The sequence below is a fragment of the Macrobrachium nipponense genome, chromosome 16 (genome assembly GCF_015104395.2).
Source record: "Macrobrachium nipponense isolate FS-2020 chromosome 16, ASM1510439v2, whole genome shotgun sequence".
NCBI lineage: Eukaryota > Metazoa > Arthropoda > Malacostraca > Decapoda > Palaemonidae > Macrobrachium > Macrobrachium nipponense.
The window spans coordinates 75,205,987-75,229,212 of record NC_087209.1 but is presented as its reverse complement, the minus strand read 5'-3'; the positions used below and the strand labels follow the sequence as shown (position 1 = coordinate 75,229,212).

Below are 23,226 nucleotides of genomic sequence, written 5' to 3'. Positions count from 1 at the left end.
GATATTATTAGTTTCACAATGCCTTTTATTTTTGTTTCATGTAATTTTATTTCCTACCAGTAGCAATATTTTATGAAATTATGGTGCTTTTCTAGGTACTGTCTGGAAACCACATAGGTTCTAATATGTTTATGTTTTAGGAGTAAATGGGCTTAATTCTGTTCCCACTGTTTCCTGTAAAATTCTCGATGCCTTATCTTGAACATGAAGTTACTGAATGAGGTTCGTTACTTCTTGGCAAATCATCCATTTGGGTGGTTAGTACAACACAGAAAATTGTCAATTAGTACTTTATTTACAGTAAAAATATTACAATTCATATCACAGAAGTGAGCTTAAGCTTCTATGCACTTACAGGCATCCGAAGCTTTTGCATTAATCATCCTCAATATAGTTTTTAATGATTTCTTTGGTCCACATTCATAGGTTCTCGGGAAATCGACTCCTTTACTCCGTTCATAAATGATGTGCATGGTTTGCTCCCACTTCACAGGGGTGTAAATTTGTTTTGGCAACTTTGTTATGATTTCTTTAACATTTTTGTACTTCTTCCCATCAATGTTTGAATGAACTGGAATAATTGGTGGGTCAATCTGCATTTTATCCAGTGCCTGAAATAGTAAAATGGAATTACTAGTAGAAAATTTTTAAACTTAAATTACATTGAACACTAGTTACATGCACACAGTATATAATTTGCAGTAAGGCAATGAGAAAACTGCAGTGAATGGTAAGAAAACTTTGAAGAATTTAGCAAACCATGGAATCACTAGCAACAGAAACAATGATGACCTAGTGGCTTCACTCGACATCAAAGACATTGATGAGAAAGTAGGACTGTTAAATGATATAGCTGCATTTCTAATACACATCAAATAGAAGAAAGATGTCACAACTACCTAAAGCCTTAGCGATGGCTAAGAGCAATGAATGGCAAAACATGGATAATGAAGAATTGAAAGGGCAATGATTAATTTTAAGAGACAATAGGAAAAAGGAATTCTAACAAATTTGACAAGAAGTCTACCAATATCAACTACATTCACGAGTTTTTACACCAACACATTCCTGGAACACTTCCAGGGGCAGAAAGAGAAAAAAAGGTCCTGAATCACTATTTAGGAGGGCAAACGAGGCAGATGAGTCAAAGAAGGAAGAAGTTGCAAAAGTTTATATTAGAAGAGCAGATGTTGAGTTGGCAATGGCAGGTCCAAGAGAGAAAATGTTTTTGTGCATAAAGATGAGCAGTGGTCAGACTTCAAGAAAAGTTAATTCTTGTCTGGTGAGTGAATGTGAAAAAGAATGACGAGACTACTGTAACCCGATACCCAAGGTAAGGACATGGTTAGCCACTATAAGGGGGACAATGAAGCAAATCCAAGAGGAAAACCCTTGCACAATTTTGCAAAGACCAGTGCCCATCCTACAGAAGGCAGAGACCTCAGACTGACAAAACAGCCAGTGTAGACGAAAGTCACTTATGTCAAGAGCCCTAATCATGAGCAAACCACGGTCCCTGTAGACACCAGAACACAAGTCCAAGCTATAACCTATGTACCCAAGATGGAATATTTTCTACCAAGGGGTAGAGCATCCATCCATCGAAGAAAGACTTTAAGAACCCTCTTGTTTCAGAGAATTCTTCTAACTCTTGGAAGGTAGTGCATGATGAGCAATAAGGAAGGAAACTAAACCAAACCACAGGTATATGGCTACCAACCTATTGTAAACAGGAGGCCAACTGGAGTAGGAACACTACTATGAAGGGCTATGGAGATGACTGACCTGCTTAGAGCAGCCAAGGTGATGTAAAGGAAAAGTGACACATCCAACACACACACTGAAGGTCAATTCAAGAGGCAGAGCAGAACAAATGTTGGCCCTAACTTGGAACTTTGTGAAAAACTCTTAAGATCAAATCACTAAAGTAAGAAATAAGAATAGCACTGATAATTCTTAACACAAGGCCATGCTGAAGGCTTGGGAGATCTAAACAGGTGAGAATGTAATTATTCAAAAGTGATTCATAAGAAGGCCTTTAGATATGATGAGAAAGTGGTTGAAGGGATGCAAATTCTGGAGGAGTTTGATATGAACCTTGCCCTGCTGTCAAGAAAGTTATGGCAAGAGGAGTTGCAGCCATTCTCATGCCTTATCTTGAACATGAAGTTACTGAATAAGGTTTGTTACTTCTTGGCTAATCATCCAACACAGAAAATTGTCAATTAGTTTATTTACAGTAAAAATATTTCAATTCATATCACAGGAGTAAGCTAATGCTTCTATGCTCTTAAAGCTTCACAAGCTTTTGCATTAAGCATCTTCAATATAGTTATCAATGATTTCTTGAGAAATCAACTCCTTTACTTCATTCATAAATGATGTACATGGTTTGCTCCCACTTCACAGGGATGTTAATTGGTTTTGGCAACTTTATGATTTCAATAACATTCTTGTACCTCTTTCCATCAAAGTTTGAATAAACTGGAATAATTGGTGGGTCAATCTGCCCATCAATGCATGTGTCTGGGAATTCCAGGAGTTCCATGCTCAAGGTTTTTGGCTTCTTCCATTACTGACTCCCATACCACTTGCAGTAGGTGCCATTCCAATTTTTGTATTATCACTAACCCTTGCCTGGAATATCATTCCTGGTCTGTGTCACAGAAGGCTTTCTATGAGAAGAGGGAGCACTGTAAGGTATCTACTTGTCCTTCTTGGGAAGCTTTCTCGCCTCACCGAGTGGACAAATCCGCATCCCCTTCAAGAATTTTTCCCTCTGCTGCTTTTGACACCCTGTCTCCTTCCTTTTCTTCCATTGATTTGTCTTTGTAAGTATGAGGAGTTGCACAGGATTTTGTGTGTAATGTTGCTCCCTCTCTCATTGGAGGTAATCTCCCTCCTGGGAGAGAAGAGGCAACTCTACTTCCTTTGTTTCAGATATGGAATCGCACAAGATGGCAGCTGTTTGGGCAGCACTCCTTGGATGGCCTATTGTCGCATTTCACGTCTGTTCGCTGTCCTCCTGTCGTCCCCCCTTCCTCCGGGTCTCCATAACTTTGGCTCTCATGTGCTGCCGCCTAGCAGGACGCCAGTGACAATTACGATGCATCCTGATTCACTGCTTATCTTGCCACCAGTGAGGCAATTGATTCGAGCCACCATTCCTAATGCTGTGATGTTACTCCCAGCATCCTCATTGCCTATGACATAGGCTGTGGTGTTGTCTCTCCCACTGCCTGTTGCGTTGACGTCATTGTAGCCGGCTGCAGACCCATCAGAAGTGCTCCTTCAAGTAATGGCTGATAAGCTGGACTATTTTTGGCAAGATGTATCCTGTACTTTCTAACAAGAGGCGTTGCAGGTGGAGAGCTCCTTCCCCTTCTCCATTGCTTTCTTTTCCTCCTCCTCCCCCTCATTCTCAGGTCAGACGGAGGATTCAGGACTTATTTGCTTCGTCTTCTGAGAGTGAGAGGGGCGTTTCCCTGTCTTCCCAGCCTCCTCCTTACATGCATGTAGATATGTTCCAGCTCATGAAGGCCTTCACTCTCCTCAGAGTCTTCAAGCTGATTCTTCGTCTCCTCAGCCTGTTCAAGTTTACCACAAGGATAAGGCTCCAATTAAGAGGTCGAAGGTGCCTGATACACATGATGCTGATCTTGCACCTTCTAGAAGTTCTCCTCTACAAAAGACTGCTGCTTCTCCTCATGTTCTGCTTCCCAACGAATGTGTTCATAATGATAGTCGTGAGGCAGTTTGGGTCCATGGATGAGTCTCTCAGCCTAGTAGGCCCTTCTTTGCCTGTGTGTGATGGGGAGGCCATCCTTTCTAGTGTTCAAGAAGCCTACGCTTTCTGGCTCTCGTTCTCCAAGGAGTTCCCACTTGCTTTGTTCAGCTTCCAGAGTTTGGGGCCTTGATTCTTCTCATTGTGGTCACTCTCCTCCAAAATGTTCTCTCATGCATCGTTCTTCATCTCTCAACTGTGTACATGCTTTGTCACACGGCAGTGTACGTGGTTCATTGCACGATCGTGTACATGGTTCGACTCATGGCCGTGTATGTGATTCATCGCTTGACCGTGTGCCTGAGCCCTCTTTCACGGGATCTTCCATTGTTCGGGGGTTTTAGCCCTGTCGATGGAAGGTGTGACATCCAGCTTCCAAGGGTAGCTTCTCCATTGGCCTTAGGGAAGGATGAGGATCCTTCTCACCCTCTACTTTACGTCATCACTCTCCATTCCCAGAGCCAAAGGACGGGGAGTCTAGAGTTTAAGTCTTTTTTGGAGGTTATTATCTAGTTCGTGAGTTCAATAATCTTGAGGGGAGGACACAGACAGTCTTCTATGACCCCTACGGGCATAGAGGCCTTGCTTGGTCCGAGACAGGATGCAATAAATTTTGCAGCATGTTAATGCTTTGGTCTCGGGTTGTGATGGCTCCCTGCACTCTCATAGGTCATCTATGCATCTCCCCACCTCTGCTATTCAACTAATGTAGTTCAACTGATGCCATGACACATTAATTTGGACATGATCTGTTTAAAGCCTGGTTTGACCCTGGGTCAGGTAAGGGCTGAGGGCCCTTCACTGACTTCTCAAGAGGCTTCTACTCCTAGAGTTTACTGCTTCTTCTGCCTTTCAGACTGTGTTGTAGCTGGACTTGTGGTCTACTGCAGTGGTCAGGATAGTGTCGTGTTGCTCTGATGGGGGTTCCATTAGCTTGCCCTCCTTTAACAGGTTGCTGTAGTCTGGGGCTAAGGCCATCTATTACCCGGGCCACCTCAGTGCTAATTTGTGGCCCAACCTTCTCCTGGTTAGAAGGGACGCAGCCTCGTCAAAGATGGCAAGTTCGGTGGATTCAGAGTCCTTGTCATCTCTTCGTAATGGGGACCTCCTGGAATTGCAGCTTCTCCTTCTCCTGTGGTGTGGGCCTTAACTACGTCTCCATACAGGACTTGCTCTCCACCATGCAATCTTTTTCCATCTGGGGGAAAAATTAATGGTGAAATGTGCGTATTACATTAACTTCCTGTTTAGACCAACACATCACACCACACTAAGCAAGAAATGATGAATCTGTTACCAATATCAATTTAACAATGCATCTTACAGGTAACCATGTCTAAAGGCCCGTCTACACTAAGAAACATTGTTAGCAAACAAAATTTGCAAGCAATGTTTCCTGTCCAGGTCTCAGTTGTCGTCAGGATGCTTGTTGGTGTGGTAGCCTCTGTATTCTACTAGGCTATTTTAATGCACTTGAGGAGGAATAAGAAAGAAAGAGATGGGTAAGGAAGTTTTAGAAAAAGTGTCATGATGACTTGCTTCTGGCAGAATTGAAAATTTTTACATATATACACATACATATATAAATATATAAAATACATATAAATTGTATGTGTCTATATGCATGTATATGTGTAAATATACACACTCAAACCCTAAATGTTTCCATTCTGGAAGGGAAACAAGTATGCGGTAAAAAGTTTGCAACCAAAGTTTCCTAGTGTGGACAGGCCTTAAGGTAACACTAAAATTTAAGAGAATAAGTCTGGATTCAACCAGTGGCCAAGGGTAAAAATCATACTACACTGAGGGGATATAAGTACCTAATAGTTCCTTCAAAACATACTCAGTATCAAGAAACAACCCTGTAGATCAGTTTTCTACTAATATTTCCTTCCATCATGAACAGGCCTTGTGGGAGGGTAGTGCCTTCAGTGCACCTCACATGGTGCACCATAGCCATTATTTAAGGTTCTTTGCAGCATCTCTTCCGCCCTTCCTGCAACCTCTCTCATTCCTTTTTTGTATCTACGTCCATACTCTCTCCTCCCTCTGACTTTCCATGGTGAGGTTTTCCTCATGTTACAGCTTTCAAACCTCCTTACTGTCAACTCCCCTTTTAACACTGAATGACCTAATAGGTCCCAGTGCTTGGCTGTTGGCCTAAATTATATAATCTAATCCAATCCAACAAGAATAGCCAACACAGAATGAGCTACCACAAAGTAGTGGTAATTTTTATATACCCAAGAGGAACCTTAAATTAATGTACGAGATGCCTGGTAACTTTTGGGTGAATATGCATTCTGAAAGTGATTATAGAAGGCCAAAAAGTTCTCATATTTCACAAAAACAATCCTAAACTACTGCTGCTATGACTTACTTCCCTCTTAAGCAAAATATGAGAAGTAAAGTTAGCTTGGTATTAAGGTTAATAAGATACCAAGTAACACTGATGCACTTACGGTTTTTAAAGATTAGGGAAGTTAATGGTGGATTTTGTCTGTAATTGGATGGGTGACCATAAATGAATACTTGAAACTACCATGTTCATTAAAATACTGCTCTCCAACACTGATGAATGAAAAATGTCACTGACACTAACACATAAGCTCCCATGAATATCTAAGGTGTCAAGGGAATATTGCTGGCAACGTCAACTAAGAAAGCAAGAGTTTGAGAGGATGGGCAACACCTGGACACCCTACTACCCCTGATCAAAGAGTTGAAATTAACAAAGAACCTTAGGATTCTGGTGCAAGTAGCAATAAACTGGGAAAAAAAATTATAAGAGCAGGTGGGTTAAGAGTGAGTTGTATACATAAAACGTTCCTGTAAAATCTCAGTATCCTATCAAATTCACAGGTCATCAATTAGTAAGTAAATCTCACTAGCCTTTGTGAGGAGCCTTCTTTATCCATTCAGTTAAAAATAACTTCAAACAAAGTTTGATTAGAAATTTACAACACGTCTTAACAAGGGTGAACGGTCCACATGCCTCTTTGGGAACTACCATAATATATTATTTGGTCATTCAGAACTGTGGATAAAAGAAACTAGCCTAAATATCTGAGTTAAAAATTTTGACATAATGAAATTTACTGATAGGTGTTCAAACTAAAACAAGAAATTACTGCCAATAGTGTTCCTGAAAACTTTTGAAAATCCACGAAACATGATTTTTTTTTCACTTTACCATTTCAAAGTTAAAGGGGAACTTCTGGTTAATAGCCAATAAATTTTTTCAAACAGAACTTACTTTTAATAAGCTAAATAATGATCCATTGCTCGAATGTGTACGTAATCCCATTTTTTTACCATTTAATTTCAAATTAGCGCCGAGGTACTTCAATGGAGAGTGCCACTTATCCAGAATTCGACTATGTTGCCATCTGGTGAATTAGTCCCGACGACGTAGTGTCGTGGTCGCCTCACAATAACAAGCCCAGCAAAGCACGTATATTGTATTGTATTCATCCTCGGTATTGTCCTATGTTTTAGGTCTATTGTCATTTAAATAGCGTCAATTATGCCAATGTATGGGGTTTGGTTGTGCCAATACTTCTGGCAAGTGTCCAAAAGGCATATCATTCCACAGAATTCCGTCAAATAGAGAGAAATGAAGTCACTGGCTGATGGCTCTTCGAAGGGAGGATATCAAAATCAAAACCTTTCAACCTATGACACAAACCGTTGTCTGTTTGGACCATTTCTTGCCAACAGATTTAAAATGAAATTGTTAAGATACAATAAAGTTTTACACATACTTACCTGGCAGATATAAACTTAGCTAATGTCTCTGACGTCCGACAGAATTCAAAACTCGCGGCACACGCTACAGGTAGGTCAGGTGATCACCCCCTACCGCCGCTGGGTGGCGGTAATAGGAACCATTCCCGTTTTCTGACAGATTTTCTCTTCCCCCTATCTCCTGATGGGAGGCTGGGTGGGCCATTAAACGTATATATCTGCCAGGTAAGTATGTGTATCTTAACAATTTCATTTTTATACATGCAACTTACCTGGCAGATATATACTTAGCTGATTGGCACCCTTGGAGGAGGGTAAGAGATAGTTACTCAATATAAATATCAATTAAAAAAACAGGGAAAACAACGTTTGTTGTAGGCACTATAAATAAACTTAAATACCTTGGTTCCTACCTTATTGGGCAGAAGACTTCATGAATACTGTCTATGAGTCTGCTTGCCTCAAGAGTTTCAGTGAGGATGAGACCTGTCACTGAGAACTCTTCTGGATCTTGTCAATGGGGGCTAGCCCGCTTACTCGACAGAGCCTCATCTCGGATCGTACCAATGGGGCCTATCCCACTTACATGGTAGAGCTTTCACCTTTGTCATATCAACGGGGACTAACCCTCTTACAAGACAGAGCCTACGTCCAAACCATTACAAGGAGCATGAAACAACCAATCTCGACCACCTGACCACACTACTTTGTTATAAACTACGATTTGAAAGTGGTACTTTTCCCCGACCACTTTCAATCGACCATAAAAACAACACCACAAAATTAAAATTCCTAATCTATCTAAACTAAGTAAGATTGGTTTCAGCCCCCTGTCCCAGCACCGAATCCGCAGATATGTAAGGTCCGAGAGAGAAGCACTTATCATAAGTCACACTTACATCTCTCAAATAGTTAGATGCAAATACAGAATTGCATCTCCAATATGTGGATCCAACTAAATCCTGTAAAGACATATTCTTGTGAAAAGCTAAGGAGGTGGCCACAGCTCTGACCTCATGTGCTTTAACTCTCAGTTGTCCGAGATGTTCCTCTTCACAGGAAGTACAGGCTTCTGTAATAATATCTCTGATAAAGAAGGCTTGTGCGTTTTTCGACATCGTTCTTCTCGGATCCCTTACTGAGCACCAAAGGCTCTCCGAGTTTCCTCCCATTTGCTTTTTCCTCTCTAGATAGAACTTGAGGCTCCTGACCGGACACAAGGTTCTCTCTATTTCTCTCCCTACTAGAGAAGACAGTCCTCTAACTTCAAATGTCCTTGGCCAAGGTTTAGAAGGATTCTCATTTTTGGCTAAAAATAGGGGGTTAAAGGAGCACACTGCAGAGTCCCTCTTGAAGCCCACTGTGCCTTCTAAAGCCTTTAGTTCACTTATCCTCTTAGCTGATGCTAAAGCAAAGAGGAATATAGATTTCCTAGTCAAATCCCTAAATGATGAATTATTGGGAGGTTCGAATTTATTTGACATAAGAAATTTTAATACCACATCCAGGTTCCAGCTGGGTGATCTAGCCATTTTGGACTTCGAAGTTTTGAATGACTTAATCAAGTCATGCAGGTCCTTGTCCTCCGTGATGTTTAGTCCTGTATGTCTAAACACCAAGGAAAGCATACTCTTATAACCTTTTATGGTAGAGACTGCAAGATTACATTTCCGTCTCAAATATAGCAGAAAATCCGCTATTTCCGTCACAGAGGTACTGGAAGAGGATACATTCTGATTCCTGGCCCACCATCGGAATACCTCCCACTTCGACTGGTACACGCGTATAGTTTAAGGTCTTCTGGCTCTTGCAATTGTCTTTGCAGCCGCGCGTGAAAACCCCTTCGCTCTGACGAGTCCTTCGACAGTCTGAAGGCAGTCGGACCGAGCGCGGGGAGGTTTTGTGGTATCTGTCGAAGTGGGGCTGTCTGAGAAGATCGTTCCGTAAGGGCAGGTACCTTGGAAAATCTATCATCCATTCCAGTACCTCTGTGAACCACTCTTGAGCTGGCCAGAATGGGAAGATGAGGGTCAGCTTCGCTCCTTCCATCGAGACAAACTTTCTTATGACCTCTCCTATGATCTTGAAAGGAGGAAAAGCGCACCCGTCTATTCCTTCCCAATTTAGGAGGAGACCGTCTACTGCTACTGCCCTCGGATCCGAAATCGGAGAGCAGTAGTTCTCCAGCCTGGCATTCCAATGCGTTGCAAACAGGTCTATGTTTGACCTCCCCAGAGGTTCCAAATCTGGTTGCAGACCTCTGAGTGCAGAGTCCACTCCGTAGGAATGACTTGGTCTTTCCTGCTCAGCAAGTCTGCTCTCACGTTTTTCTCGCCTTGAATAAACCTCGTTAAGAGCGTGATGTTCCGCTCCTTTGCCCACAGAAGAAGCTCCTTCGCCTTCTTGTAAAGTGAGATGGAGTGAGTCCCTCCCTGTTTCCTTATGTTGGCTAGAGCTATCTTGTTGTCTGAGTTCACTTGCAACACTGAGTTTGAGACTTGGGATTCTAACTGCCTGAGAGCTAGATGCACTGCCACTAACTCTTTCTCGTTGATGTGCCAGGACACCTGTTCCCCACTCCAGGTGCCTGACACTTCTCTTGGGCCCAACGTCGCCCCCCATCCCACTTCCGAAGCGTCTGTAAACAACACTAAGGAGGGGTTCGGTAACTGCAGTGACAGTCCCTCGTTGAGTCTGCCTGGTTCTAACCACCAGCTGAGGTTTTCCTTTATTTCTTTGGAGAGAGGAAAGGAGTCCCCCAGATCCTGATTCCTCTGATCCCAATTCTCCTTCAAGAAGAATTGAAGGGGTCTTATGTGAAGCCTCCCTAGAGAAAATGTTATTGTTATTATACAATTAAGTTTGTTCATACTTACCTGGCAGATATATATATAGCTGTATTTTCTGAAGTCCGACAGAATTTCAAAACTCGCGGCACACGCAGTGGGCTGGCCAGGTGGTAGTACCCATTCCCGCCTGCTGGGAGGCGGATATCAGGAACCATTCCCATTTTCTATTCAATATTTTATTAATGCCCCTGTCTCCTGAGGGGAGGAGGGCGGGCAATTTAATTATATATATCTGCCAGGTAAGTATGAACAAACTTAATTGTATAATAACAATAACATTTTGTTCATGCCACTTACCTGACAGATATATATATAGCTGAATCCCACCTTCGGATGGTGGGAAGAGACAGAATAGGATTTTTTAGGAAACTTAAATTAAGTAGATGATATACATCTTGGTTCCTCACCTGTTTGCAAAGTAGACTATGTGATTACTGTCACTTAAGGCTGCTTTTGCTTAATTCAGAGTTGCCAGCCAGGTGGAGACCTGTAGTGCTGGTGCGCTCTGGATGATCTGTCAAACGGGTACGAGACCTCAACGTGACAAGACCATCGAGGCCATACATATGAGGGCAACGAAGCAACTGACCACCACCTGACCAACTATTCACAAAAACCCCTTAAAACTAACTAAAGGATGGGAGATCTTCACATAAGACTCACCACAACCTAAAAACACAACAACAAAACTAACCTAATCCTAACTAAGGGATAGGGAAAGAGCTACTTCCGGACCCCAAGACTGTGTCCGCAGAAACGTATGGCCCCAGTGAATTACAATCGTCATAAATCGTTCTCACATCCCTTAGGTAATGTGAGGCGAAGACGGAGTTACTCCTCCAAAAGGTGCAATCAAGAATGTCCTTGATTGACATGTTCTTTTGGAAGGCAAGAGAGGTAGCGACAGCTCGAACTTCGTGCGCTTTCACTCGTAAGAGGCTCAAATCAGTCTTCTGGAAAGATGAATGAGCCTCCTTAATGACGTCCCTTAGAAAGAAAGCAACAGCATTCTTCGATAAAGGTAACTCTGGTCTCTTCACAGAGCACCAGAGATTACCTGAGGGACCTCTTACCTCTTTTGTTCTATGTACATAGAACTTGAGAGCCCTGACTGGGCACAGGACTCTCTCTGGTTCTTGGCCCACCAGACTTGACATACCCTTGATCTCGAAAGTCTTCAGCCAAGGGTTCGAAGGATTTTCATTCTTCGCCAAGAAAGTTGGGTTCAACGAGCAGACAGCATTGTCTCCTTTGAACCCCATTAACTTAACTAAACGCTTGAATTTCACTAACTCTCTTAGCCGTCGCAAGAGAAGTTAGGAAAAGAGCCTTCCTTGTCAAGTTTCGAAGAGACGCTGCCTGAAGCGGTTCGAAAGGGCTTGACATAAGGAATTTAAGAACCACGTCAAGGTTCCATGACGGAGGTCTCATTTGAGGAACCTTCGAAGTCTCGAAAGACTTTAAAAGGTCATGAATGTCCTTGTTGTCAGAAAGGTCAAGGCCTCTGTGCCTAAAAACCGCTGACAACATGCTTTTATATCCCTTGATGGTAGGGACCGCTAATTTCTGCACATTCCTGAGAAAGAGCAGAAAATCAGCTATCTGGTTCACAGAGGTCGAGGAAGAGGAAACTCCCTCCTTTTTACACCATGCCCTGAAGGAAGCCCACTTCGATTGGTAAACAGCTCTTGTGGAAGCACGTCTTGCATGTGAGATTGCTCTCGCAGCTGCTTTCGAAAAACCTCTCGCTCTGGCCAACTTTTCGATAGTCTGAACGCAGTCAGACCCAGAGCGGAGAGGTTTTGGTGAAACCTTTCGAAGTGAGGCTGTTTGAGTAGATCTTTCCTCCAGGGCAATGTCCTTGGAAAGTCTACAAGGAAAGACATGACCTCTGTGAACCATTCTCTCGCTGGCCACATCGGAGCGATCAGGGTCAACCTCGTCCCTTCTGAGGCCGCAAACTTCCTCATGACTTCCCCCAAAATCTTGAATGGTGGGAAGGCGTACAGGTCTAGACCCGTCCAATTCCAAAGCAACGCGTCTACCGCGATTGCTTCTGGATCCAGGACCGGGGAGCAATAAAGAGGAAGTCTCTTGGTCCTTGACGTCGCGAATAAGTCGACCAGCGGACGTCCCCACAACGTCCAAAGGTCTCGACAAACGTCTTCGTTCAAGGTCCATTCCGTCGGTAGGATTTGTTCCCGACGACTGAGAAGATCTGCCCTGACGTTTTGCACTCCTGCAATGAATCTCGACAGGATAGTCACATTTCTTATCTTTGCCCACAGCAGAATCTCTCTCGCTAGGGAAAACAACGTTCTGGAGTGTGTTCCTCCCTGATTTTTTAAATAAGCGAGTGCTGTGGTATTGTCCGAGTTTACCTGAACAATCTTGGGTCTTCAAACTCCTTTCAATAACGCAGGGCACACGAAATACTGCTGCCAGTTCTTTGACATTTATATGCCAGGCTACCTGTTCCCCTCTCCAGGAGCCTGACACTTCCTTCCCTCCTAGTGTTGCTCCCCAGCCCGTGATGGAAGCGTCGGAGAACAACACTAGGTTGGGGCTCAGAAGACTTGGGGACACGCCCTCCTGAAGCTTCTGAGGGTCCAACCACCATCTTAGATGGTTCTTTATCGGAAGCGATATTCTCAATATGGCATTGAGATCGTCCTTGGCCTTCCACTCGTCCGCAAGGAAAAATTGGAGAGGCCTGAGGTGCAGTCTTCCCAAGGAAACAAACCTTTCTAGCGAGGAAATGGTTCCCAGCAGACTCATCCATTCCCTCGCCGAGCAAGTCTCTTTCCCTAGGAAGGCTGAGATCTTTTCTAAGCCTAGCCGCTGACGTTCCTGGGACGGAAACGCTCGAAAAGCCACTGAATCCATCTGAATCCCCAGATACACGATGGACTGTGTTGGGGTCAGATGCGACTTTTCGAGGTTGACCAGAAGTCCCAGGGACTTTGCTAGGGCTAAAGTGAACTGCAAGTCCTTCAGACACCTCTCTCTCGACGACGCTCTGATCAGCCAGTCGTCGAGGTACAGGGAAACTATTATCCCCGAAGAGTGTAGCCACCTCGCCACGTTCTTCATGACTACAGTGAACACCATTGGAGCCGTGGTCAGGCCGAAACACATAGCTCTGAACTGCCACACTTTTTTGTCTAAGACAAACCTTAGATACTTTCTTGAAAGAGGGTGGATCGGGATGTGAAAGTAAGTACGGGCGTTTGCCTGCAAGTCTAAGGACACCATCCAGTCGCCCGGTCTCAAGGCTCCCAGAACAGAATGAGGCGTCTCCATCGTGAATTTGGTCTTTTCCACGAAAAGATTGAGCCTGCTTACATCTAGAACTGGACGCCAAACCTGACGACTGCTTCGGTACTAGGAAAATCCTGTTGTAAAAACCTGGGGACCCCAGGTCCGCGACTTGTTCCACCGCTCTTTTCTCGATCATTTGTTGAAGGAGATCGAATAATACTTTCTTCTTCTCTCCCTGATAGGATGGAGAAAGGTCTCTGGGAGTCGTAGAAAGAGGAGGAAGATCTAAAAAGGGGATCTTGTACCCCTGCTCCACGATCTTGAGGGACCAAGAGTCCGTGTCCCTCTCTCTCCATGCTCCCGCAAAAAACTTCAGTCTGGCTCCGACTGGTGTCTGAAGGACATGCTTCTCACTTGGAAGGCTTTGACTTAAAGGAAGCTCTTCCTCGTGAAAACCCTCTCCCTCGAGGAGCTGCTCTCGAGGGGGGAGCCCCCACGAAAGGGCTTAACCTTCTTCGGCGTTCGAACCGCAGCTGCAAGAGGTTGAAGGTACGGCCGAACGTCTTGTAGACTGGGCCAAAAGGTCCTGAGTTGCCTTCTCTTGCAAACTGTTAGTCAGGTCCTTTACTAAAGTCTGGGGGAAGAGATGGTTCGAAAGAGGAGAAAACAGCAAATCCGCTTTCTGAGCTGGAGTTACCGAACGAGCTGTGAAATTGCACAGCAAAGCTCTCTTTTTCAATAAAGCCGTTCCAAAATGAGAGACGATCTCCTCCGAACCATCCCTGACGGCTTTGTCCATACATGCTAACACGCTGGACAGCTCCCCCAGACTGAGAGATTCTGGGCTTCTCGCTTGCAGATCCAGAACTCCCAAACACCAGTCAAGGAAGTTGAACACTTCAAGCGTCCGGAGCAGACCCTTCAAATGATGGTCCGTCTCCGTAGAGGTCCAGGTTACTTTAGCAGAGGATAAAAGAGACCTCCTCTGCGAATCCACTAAGCTGGAGAAATCTCCTTGAGCTGAAGAAGGGATACGAACTCCTACTTCTTCTTTGGTTCTATACCAAATGCCCCCTTTTCCGCTGAGTCTAGCTGGAGGCAAGGCGAAAGTCGTCTTGCCTTGATCTCTCCTTCGTACCATCCAATCTTGGAGTTTCTTAAACGCACGTTTAGTGGAGAGAGAAGTTTTCATCTCCACAAACTCCGGGGTTTTTCCAGTTTTAGATGATGAAAACTGCGAAGGAGGAGACTTGGGAGCTGCAGGCTGAAACTTGTCTTCGAAAGAAGAACGCAACAGCCGCACGAGGACTTTATAGTCTGAGATTGAAGGGGCCGCAGAAGGTTCCTCTTCAACCGAGTCAGCCGAACTACTCAGCTCTCCTTCTTCTCTACACGGAAGCGGAGACCGTCTGTCCGGAGAGGGCGTCCTAATGTCGGGTCTTGGCTTAATCAAAGGACCCCTATCCTTACTAGAGGAAGCCTTATTTCGGCTGTCTTCTCTATGACGCTTACCACTTGAAGAAGGTAGAGCGTCCTGACGAGGACGAGCGTCCTTAGCGCCACCCGAGGCAGCCTCACTTGCCAGAGAAGCGTCCTTACGTTTCTCAAACGAAAGGGAAGACATTTTCGCTGGAATACGTGCCTGTGCGCGCAAACTAGCGTCTTGGGGTACGACTTCTTGGTCGGAATCCCCAAAAGCGTCTTGAAAAGAGCCCTGAACGTCCTGGCGAGCTTCTCCAAGCGTCCTGCCGAGCGTCCTGGCAGCTTTCCCTGCCATCGTCCCTGGCGAGCGTCCTGGCGAGCGTCCCGGGCGAGCGTCCTCCAAGCATCCTGCCGGAGCGTCCTGACAAGCGTCCTGCGAGCGTCCTGTCGAACGTCCTGTCGAGCGTCCAATGCCGACGCCTGTCGAGCGTCCTGCCGAACGTCCTGCCAAGCGTCCTGCCAAGCGTCCTGCCTAGCGTCCTGACGAGCGTCCTGTCGAACGTCGTGCTGAGCGTCCTCCTCAAAAGCGTCTTGACGCAACGTCCTTCTAGAGGACGAACGAGATCGGCGAATCGCCGAAGGAGAAGCGATCGGCGAACGAGACGAAGTAGGAGAGGGAGAAGGAGACTGCTTCGTCCTCTTGACGGGCAGTCTAAGGTCCTTCCTCTGCTTAGGCTCGACTGCTGCTGGGCGAGTCCTCTGAGCCATAAGCGTCGATAGCTGGTCCTGAAGGGACAAAAGAATGTTCTTCGTTGGGGAAGAACGAACAGAGGAAGCAGGACTGATCCTGCGAGAAGACGAGGGGCGAGGGGACGCCTCCTTCCTTCACACAGGTACAGCTACCTGCTTCTCAGGTAGACGCGCCTGTGCACGCAACCCAGCGTCCTCATCGGAGGAGATCTTACCCCTTTTCTGAGGCGGAAAAGCGTCATACGCATCCTCCGACGAAAGCGGCGATACAGGACGTGAAGGCCGTCCTCAACACGAAACTTCCTTTTCAGAGGAACGAGAGTCTCTCCGAGCGCTCCACCCCTTGCGCGGGGAGGACGCTTCGGAGGACGAAAAGCACTCTTTCAGGACGCGCGCTCGTGCGCGCTCCTTGGCAGCCTGGGACTTTGCTACAAGGCCTGCCGAAGGGACGCCAGATCGGTGGGGAGCCCCCGTAACCCTCTTGCGGCTTTCGACATACCTACTCCCTGAGTCTTGGGAGTCTGATAGAAGGTCTCGGTAGGCTAGAGGCATTATGGGGCCGATCTGACGCCCCCTCCACAACACTAGGGGCACGATCACACACTTGCACCGAGCCAGTTTCTAAGGCTTTCACTTTGGTCTCCAGAGTGCGAAGAGACTCCAAAATAAGAGAGAGAGCATTAGCTTCTCCCAACACAGAATCAGAGCCCGAAGGCAACACAGGTTTAGGGGTTGCAAACTCTACAGGTGTTAATGCAGGAGAGATGTTAGCCTTACCTTTGGTAGAACCACTCCTGGAGGAAGACCTCCTGATCCTATCGCGCTCCAATTTAAGGCGATAGGACTCATATACTCTCCAATCATCATCGGTCAATCTCTCACATTCATTGCACCGATTATCCACCAAACAATTATGCCCCCTACAACTCATACATACTGTGTGGGGGTCTACCGATGCTTTCGGTAGCCTCACCTTACAATCAGTCCTCACACACACTCTGAAACTCACAGCACTTGATCCAGACATATCTTTTATAGAAAAGCCAATCCAAAATAAAAAAACGGTCCACTATCGCGCATGCCAATTCAACAATCCAATTCAATACCAAAAAACCAATCAGATACTTAAAAGCGAGTCAAATCCAAAAAATCCTGAGCAGAGGTCTGTAAACAGTTGTTTAACCGATTTCCGGCGACAGAAAAAATATGAATAGAAAATGGGAATGGTTCCTGATATCCGCCTCCCAGCGGCGGGAATGGGTACTACACCTGGCCGCCCACTGCATGTGCCGCGAGTTTTGAAATTCTGTCGGACTTCAGAAAATACAGCTATATATATATCTGTCAGGTAAGTGGCATGAACAAACTAACTGTTCCAACGAGGAGAAGGTCCCCAGAAGACTCATCCATTCCCTCGCGGAACATTGTTCTTTCTCTAGGAAGGTTTTCACTTTTAGAATACATTGTTCCTGTCTTTCCATGGATGGATATACTTGAAAACCCCGAGAATCCATCAGAATCCCCAGATAGACAATGCTTTGCTGGGGATCCATCTGGGAATTCCCGAGGTTTACTAACAGTCCCAAGGACTGAGCTAGATCCAACGTCGATTTTAGGTCCTCCAGACACTGATTCCTGGATTGAGAGCAAATCAGCCAATCGTCGAAATACAGAGAGATTCTTATTCCTTCCAAATGTAGCCAATGGGCTACATTTTTCATCAGTCCCGTGAAAACTTGGGGAGCTGTGGCAAGACCGAAACAAAGGGCGCGAAACTGAAACACTTGGCCCTGTACCATAAACCTTAGGTACTTTCTGGACGAGGGATGAATGGGTACATGAAAGTAGGCATCTTGTAGGTCCAAGGACACCATCCAATCCCCTTGTCTTAGCGCTGCGAGAACCGAGGAAGTCGTCTCCATTGTGAACGTTGTTTTGATCACAAAGTGATTCAGGGCGCTTACGTCCAGCACTGGTCTCCACTCCCCTGAGGCTTTTGGTACCAGGAAGAGGCGATTGTAAAAGCCTGGAGACTGAAGGTCTAGGATTTTTCTATCGCCTTCTTTTCTAACATCTGTTGCACCAGATCTATGAGGGCTTGGTTCTTTAAAGGATCTCTGTATTTTGCCGCCAACTCCCTTGGTGTGGTGGTTAAGGGAGGTTTTTCCCTGAAGGGGATAAGATATCCTCTCTCGAGGATAGAGAGGGACCAGCTGTCCGCCCCTCTCTGAGCCCAGACCTTTGCAAACCTCAAAACTCTGGCTCCTACTGGAGTCTGGAGGACTCCTGTCTCACTGCGGCTTTGAGAATGGTCTTCGAGAAGATCGTCCTCTCTTAAACGGTCTTCTACTTTTAAGAGTGGGTCTCGAGGTTGCTCGTCCTCGAAAGGGCTGTTGGAAAGAAGCCTTATGCGTAACTTCCCTCTCTTTTAGTCATCGGTACAGCAGGCTTAAGCCTCTTGGCGGACTGGGCAAGAAGATCTTGCGTAGCCTTTTCCGAAAGCGATCTTGAAATGTCCTTCACTGTTTCCTGAGGAAACAGGTATCCCGAGAGCGGGGAAAAAAGTAAAGAGGCTCTCTGCAACGGGGAAACTGACTTGGATAGAAAAGAGCTGTATACCGACCTCTTTTTGAGCACTCCTGCTCCAAAGAGAGAGGCCACTTCTGTGGATCCATCCATGACCGCCTTGTCCAGGCACGAAAGGACGCTAGATAACACCTCCATCGTCACGAACTCCGGATCCTGAGCTCTTTTTGCTAGAGCTCCTAAGGCCCAATCCATGAAGTTGAAGACTTCTAATGTGCGAAAGAGACCCTGAGTAAATGGTCCATCTCGCACATTCCCCAAGACGCTTTAGCTGAAAGTAAAGAGCGTCTTCTAGATGAGTCCACCAACGCCGAAAAATCCGTGTCTGCTGAAGCAGGAAGGCCTAGCCCCATGGGCTCCTTCGTGTCGTACCAAACACCCGGGTTCCCTGTTAGTCTAGACGGAGGGCACATAAAAACCGTCTTACCTGCCTCCTTCTTAACCAGGAGCCAGTTCTCCAGATTCTTAATTGCCTTTCTCATTGAAAGCGTAGGCCGCATCTTGACAAAAGAGGGGGACTTTGCCAATTTAGTGCTTGAAAGAAGAGAGCCTGGAGAAGGAGGATCAGCCGAGCACAGTGATTCCCCAAACTCCTGAAGCAGAAGTGAAGAAAGTCTCTTATAATCAGAGATTCCCACTTCTTTAGTTTCTTCCTCTTCCGAGACTTCCTCCAAGGTTACGTTCAGAGAGGGAGACTTCTTAGAAGAAGTCCTGGAAGGCATGAGACTTTTCCTTCGAGCGTACGCCAGATGAAGATGCAAGTTCAATCCCCGGGATATGTTTACTCCCTGTCCTCGGGAAAGAAGAATCCTCCGCTTCCTGCCGCTCTACAGGTTCTTGATACCTGAGCGGAGGGGCTCTAGAGCCTACCTTTCCAGGCTCTTGGCGCCTGTTCGGTGAGACACTTGCGCCTACTCTAGAGCGCCTACTGTGAATAGGGCACGAATCCAGACTTAGGATCCGAAAGGATCCTGGCGCCTATGAGGAGAGGCGCTTGCGCCTACTCTTCTGTGACTCCCAAGAGTAGGGCGCGAGTCTGAAAAGAGGCTCCTTTCAGGCTCTTGGAGCCTACGAGGAGAGGCGTTTGCGCCTACTCCTGAGCCCCTCCCAGGAGTAGGGCGCGAATCCCTGGTAAGGCTCTTCTTAGGTTCTTGTTGCCTTTGAGGAGAGGCGCTTGCGCCTACTCTTGCTCGTCTTCCAGGAGTAGGGCGCGAATCCAAGATCAGGCTCCTTTCAGGCTCTTGACGCCTGCTAGGAGATTGGTAAGCGCCTACTCTTGAGACTCTTCCAGGAATAGGGCGCAAATCCATGTTCAGGCTCTTTCCAAAGTCTTGAAACCTGTGAGGAGAGGCGCTTGACTCCCTTGAGGAAAGCCTATCATCCAGGCGTCCTACAGAATGTTGGCGCCTTCTAGAAGAGCCATCAAAATCCTTAGAAGGAGAGCCCTTCTCACCTCTCTCCCTATGGGAAGAGCGTACCCTCTCTCGTTCCTTCCTTCCGCTTGAAAAGGAGATCCTACTCCTAGGAGAGCGTTCGACTGAGGCGAAGCGATCACTACCTTCTCGTGCGGAGAATCTCTCCTTACTCCTACAAGGAGAGGATCTAGAGCTTAAATCTTGGTGCCTAGACACGCCATGACTCTTCCTAGCATCCAAGCTTCTGAGCGGGGAATGCAATCTTCCCTGTCTAGACGAAGCATAACACAAATCATCTTCGCCAACTCTCGGAGGAGAAGCGGGTCTTCTCGGAGAAAGGCGTCTACCAGACTCCGCCCTCCTATTAGAAGAAGGCTTCCTAAAAGAGCTCTTTACTGGAAGAGAGGCGTCCTTCCTGCGAGAAGGCTCCTTGCGCCTACTAGTCGAAAGAGAGCCTACTAAGGAGGAGAGATTCGCTTGAAGATCCAACAGGAATTTCTTAGTAGATGAGTGAATCCCTTCTGGTGAAGATTCAGGAGACTTCATTGCTCTCTTTGGCGCGGGAGAATACTCCTGAAAAGGTTCCTGGCTGGAGTCAAGAGCGCCTTCTTCTGACGGTTTCCAGGCTCTCTTGAGAGGGCGCGATTTGGAAGCGGAGCTCCATCCACGCTTAGGCGAAGAAGAATCCGAATCGGAAAAACACTTCCTTAGGATGCTTTTTCTATAGCTCTCCAAAGCAGCCTGGGACGAGCCTACAGGATCTGCTGAAGGGACGCCTGACCGTTGGGGATACTCTACATCGCCCTTGCGGCTTTCGACATTCCTCCTCCCTTGGGCATGGGAGTCTGAAAGAGGTCTAGGCCTAGGAGCGATGCAGAGTCGGTCAGACGCCCCCTCCACTGCACTGGGGACACTGCACACTTCACTCTTACCTTGGTCCATATCATGCAATTGCTGTTGCAAATTGCGTATTGACGTTTCCACAGCGGCTCTCTCGGAAGACGCATCTACGAGTTCGCTGCGGGGGGAAAGAGCTGAAACCACAAAGGAAGATGGCGAAGCTACTACAGGGTTAGAGATACTATCCTGTTCTGCAGAACAGGATCTACTAGAACTTCTAGCCGAAGCTTTCCTAATTCTATCTTTCTCTAATTTTTTCACGTATGCAGTTAGATCTTTCCATTGAACCTCAGTTAAACTCTCGCATGCATCACACGTATCCTTAACTGAACATTCCCTTCCCCTACATTTTACACAAACAGTGTGAGGGTCCAAAGTAGCCTTAGGCAACCTCACCTTACATTCTTCAATTACACATACTCTAAACAGAGTTCCAGGTGTTAAATCAGACATTCTATCAATCCAAAAAACAGCGTATGCCAAAAGCCAAAGATCAAATACTTCCCAAATAATCCTCGGCGAAGCAAGCAAGAATTCTATGCAGGAGCTACCAACAAAGTTGTTGTTAGCACCGGCGACAGAGAAAATCTGTCACAAAACGGGAATGGTTCCTATTACCGCCACCCAGCGGCGGTAGGGGGTGATCACCTGACCTACCTGTAGCGTGTGCCGCGAGTTTTGAATTCTGTCAGACGTCAGAGACATTAGCTAAGTATATATCTGCCGGGTAAGTTGCATGTGTAAAAAGATGACATTAAGAGCAGGTTATTAGGTATGGCTATGAAATTTATATATTATGTTTTGGGAACTTAATTTTCCTCTGAACAGACCACGGTACCAGCAAAGATAGGGCGGCTATCTATACTATGGTGCCTCCACTTATATGCATTTGAATTGAAATTTATTCTTGTCAATCGCCGTGTGCATGGTGTGATGGGGTGAATGGCAGTTTCCTAAATGTCTGTGTCCATGAATTGACGAGGGTCTTCAGTTGGTCCTTTTTAACTAGTTTAATTAATGGGGTTTTAGAATTTAGGGCTGTACGCCTAACTATGCCTACTTCAGGCTGCTTCTTTATTTACCATTTCAATCATATATTTTCAGCTGACATATACAAACCGAAAAAGATATAATCTGAAGATGCTGTGACCTCTGAATAGTTTCACCTGTCTGAGCCTACTGCGACATGACGTCACACATAACAGGTGAGCCACACATAAATGGCTGCGCCCATGGTGCAATAGAAAACGACCCTTTCAAAAAGAAAATTTTCACCAGGTGTACTTAAATGGAACAATACTACATATGGAACAGCTAAAATGCAACCAGAGGTTCCCCTTTAATGTGTAAAAAAAATTATGCACTGATTTTACCTTTCTGACAAGGATTGCTGCAGGTTTCATGAGGTTTGTGTGGAATGCTCCTGACACAGGCAATCTTTTAAGTCGCTTCAAACGAAAGTCATCTTTATTGTCTTGAATAAATGACAAAGCCTGAAACACAAGAATAAATGAGTTGATATCAATCAAAAATTAATAATAGGATAAGAATTAATCTGTAATAGCTGCAGCATCTACTACTTCCTGACACATGTATTAGGCTTGATTCTTATTTTAATAATAGGGAAGAATTATGTAATATGGTCTGAATGTACAAATTGCAAAAAACAGCAAAAAGTATTCAAGTATACAGATTCTTCTAATAAATCAGTAGATATTAACATGTGGTTAGTATACATATAAAACAACAATCACTTTTGGGCAGTCTATGACAGTTTTAAACAATTCACACTACCCAAACATAATTCAACAATGGCCCATTACATTTCAGCCCTGAACTTCAGGCCTAAATACCATCTGTCCAACAAACTTTAAGAAGCCATGTTACCTGTAAGAACAAAATATACATCACAAAACCATTTAGGAAGAAAGACCTGTATGTACTTACCTCATCGTTACCAGCAATAACTTTACAATGAGGATATAAATAACTTGCAATCCGACAATCTACTTCAGGTATTCCTTTTCTCTGACAAAACTCTTTGGCAACGGAACATGCAAATTCTAGTCTTGAATCAGGTCCGTATAATACTGTCATCATTCCACTCGGTACAATTTCCGAAGCATACTGCATGGCTTCAGCTCGCACTTTCACCAACTTTATGGCTGGAAAATATGACAGCTGTCAAGCAACGAACCACCAATATTTCAATAAGAAAAAAAAATCTGTGTTAATTTGCACAGCAGCAATTTTAGACTAAGAAAGCTGGTCCGAGAGATTTGACATTAAAATGAATAAAAAGAACTGTGGATGAAGACAATGTTGAAGTGCTTATCAAAAATTAGTCTCACGACTACCAAACACTGCAACTCAGGCTGTCCTGACCTTTAATATGACAATTTGTCAAAAATTGCATTTTTCCTAACTATACAAACCTGAGGTCCTTTAACAAAAGGAAGGTAACTAGCGGCAGCTGGGACGGTCGTAAGCTTCGAACAAGGGGAGAACG

At 45.4% G+C, this 23,226-nt stretch overlaps 1 protein-coding gene across 3 annotated transcripts in view; it reads right to left on the bottom strand.

The window, feature by feature from the left end:
* Positions 1-276: 276 nt before the first annotated feature.
* Positions 277-23,226, bottom strand: part of LOC135195817 (probable malonyl-CoA-acyl carrier protein transacylase, mitochondrial) — a 91,727-nt gene continuing 68,777 nt past the window's right edge. For 2 of the 3 annotated variants that reach the window (XM_064222305.1, XM_064222306.1), the window contains exons 7-9: positions 22,665-22,882; positions 22,091-22,210; positions 277-611 (exon numbers count right to left, since the gene is read on the bottom strand). In XM_064222305.1, coding sequence (XP_064078375.1) covers positions 336-611; positions 22,091-22,210; positions 22,665-22,882 — 614 coding nt within the window. In that variant the 3' untranslated portion in view covers positions 277-335. The other variant, XM_064222307.1, reaches the window with a different exon arrangement.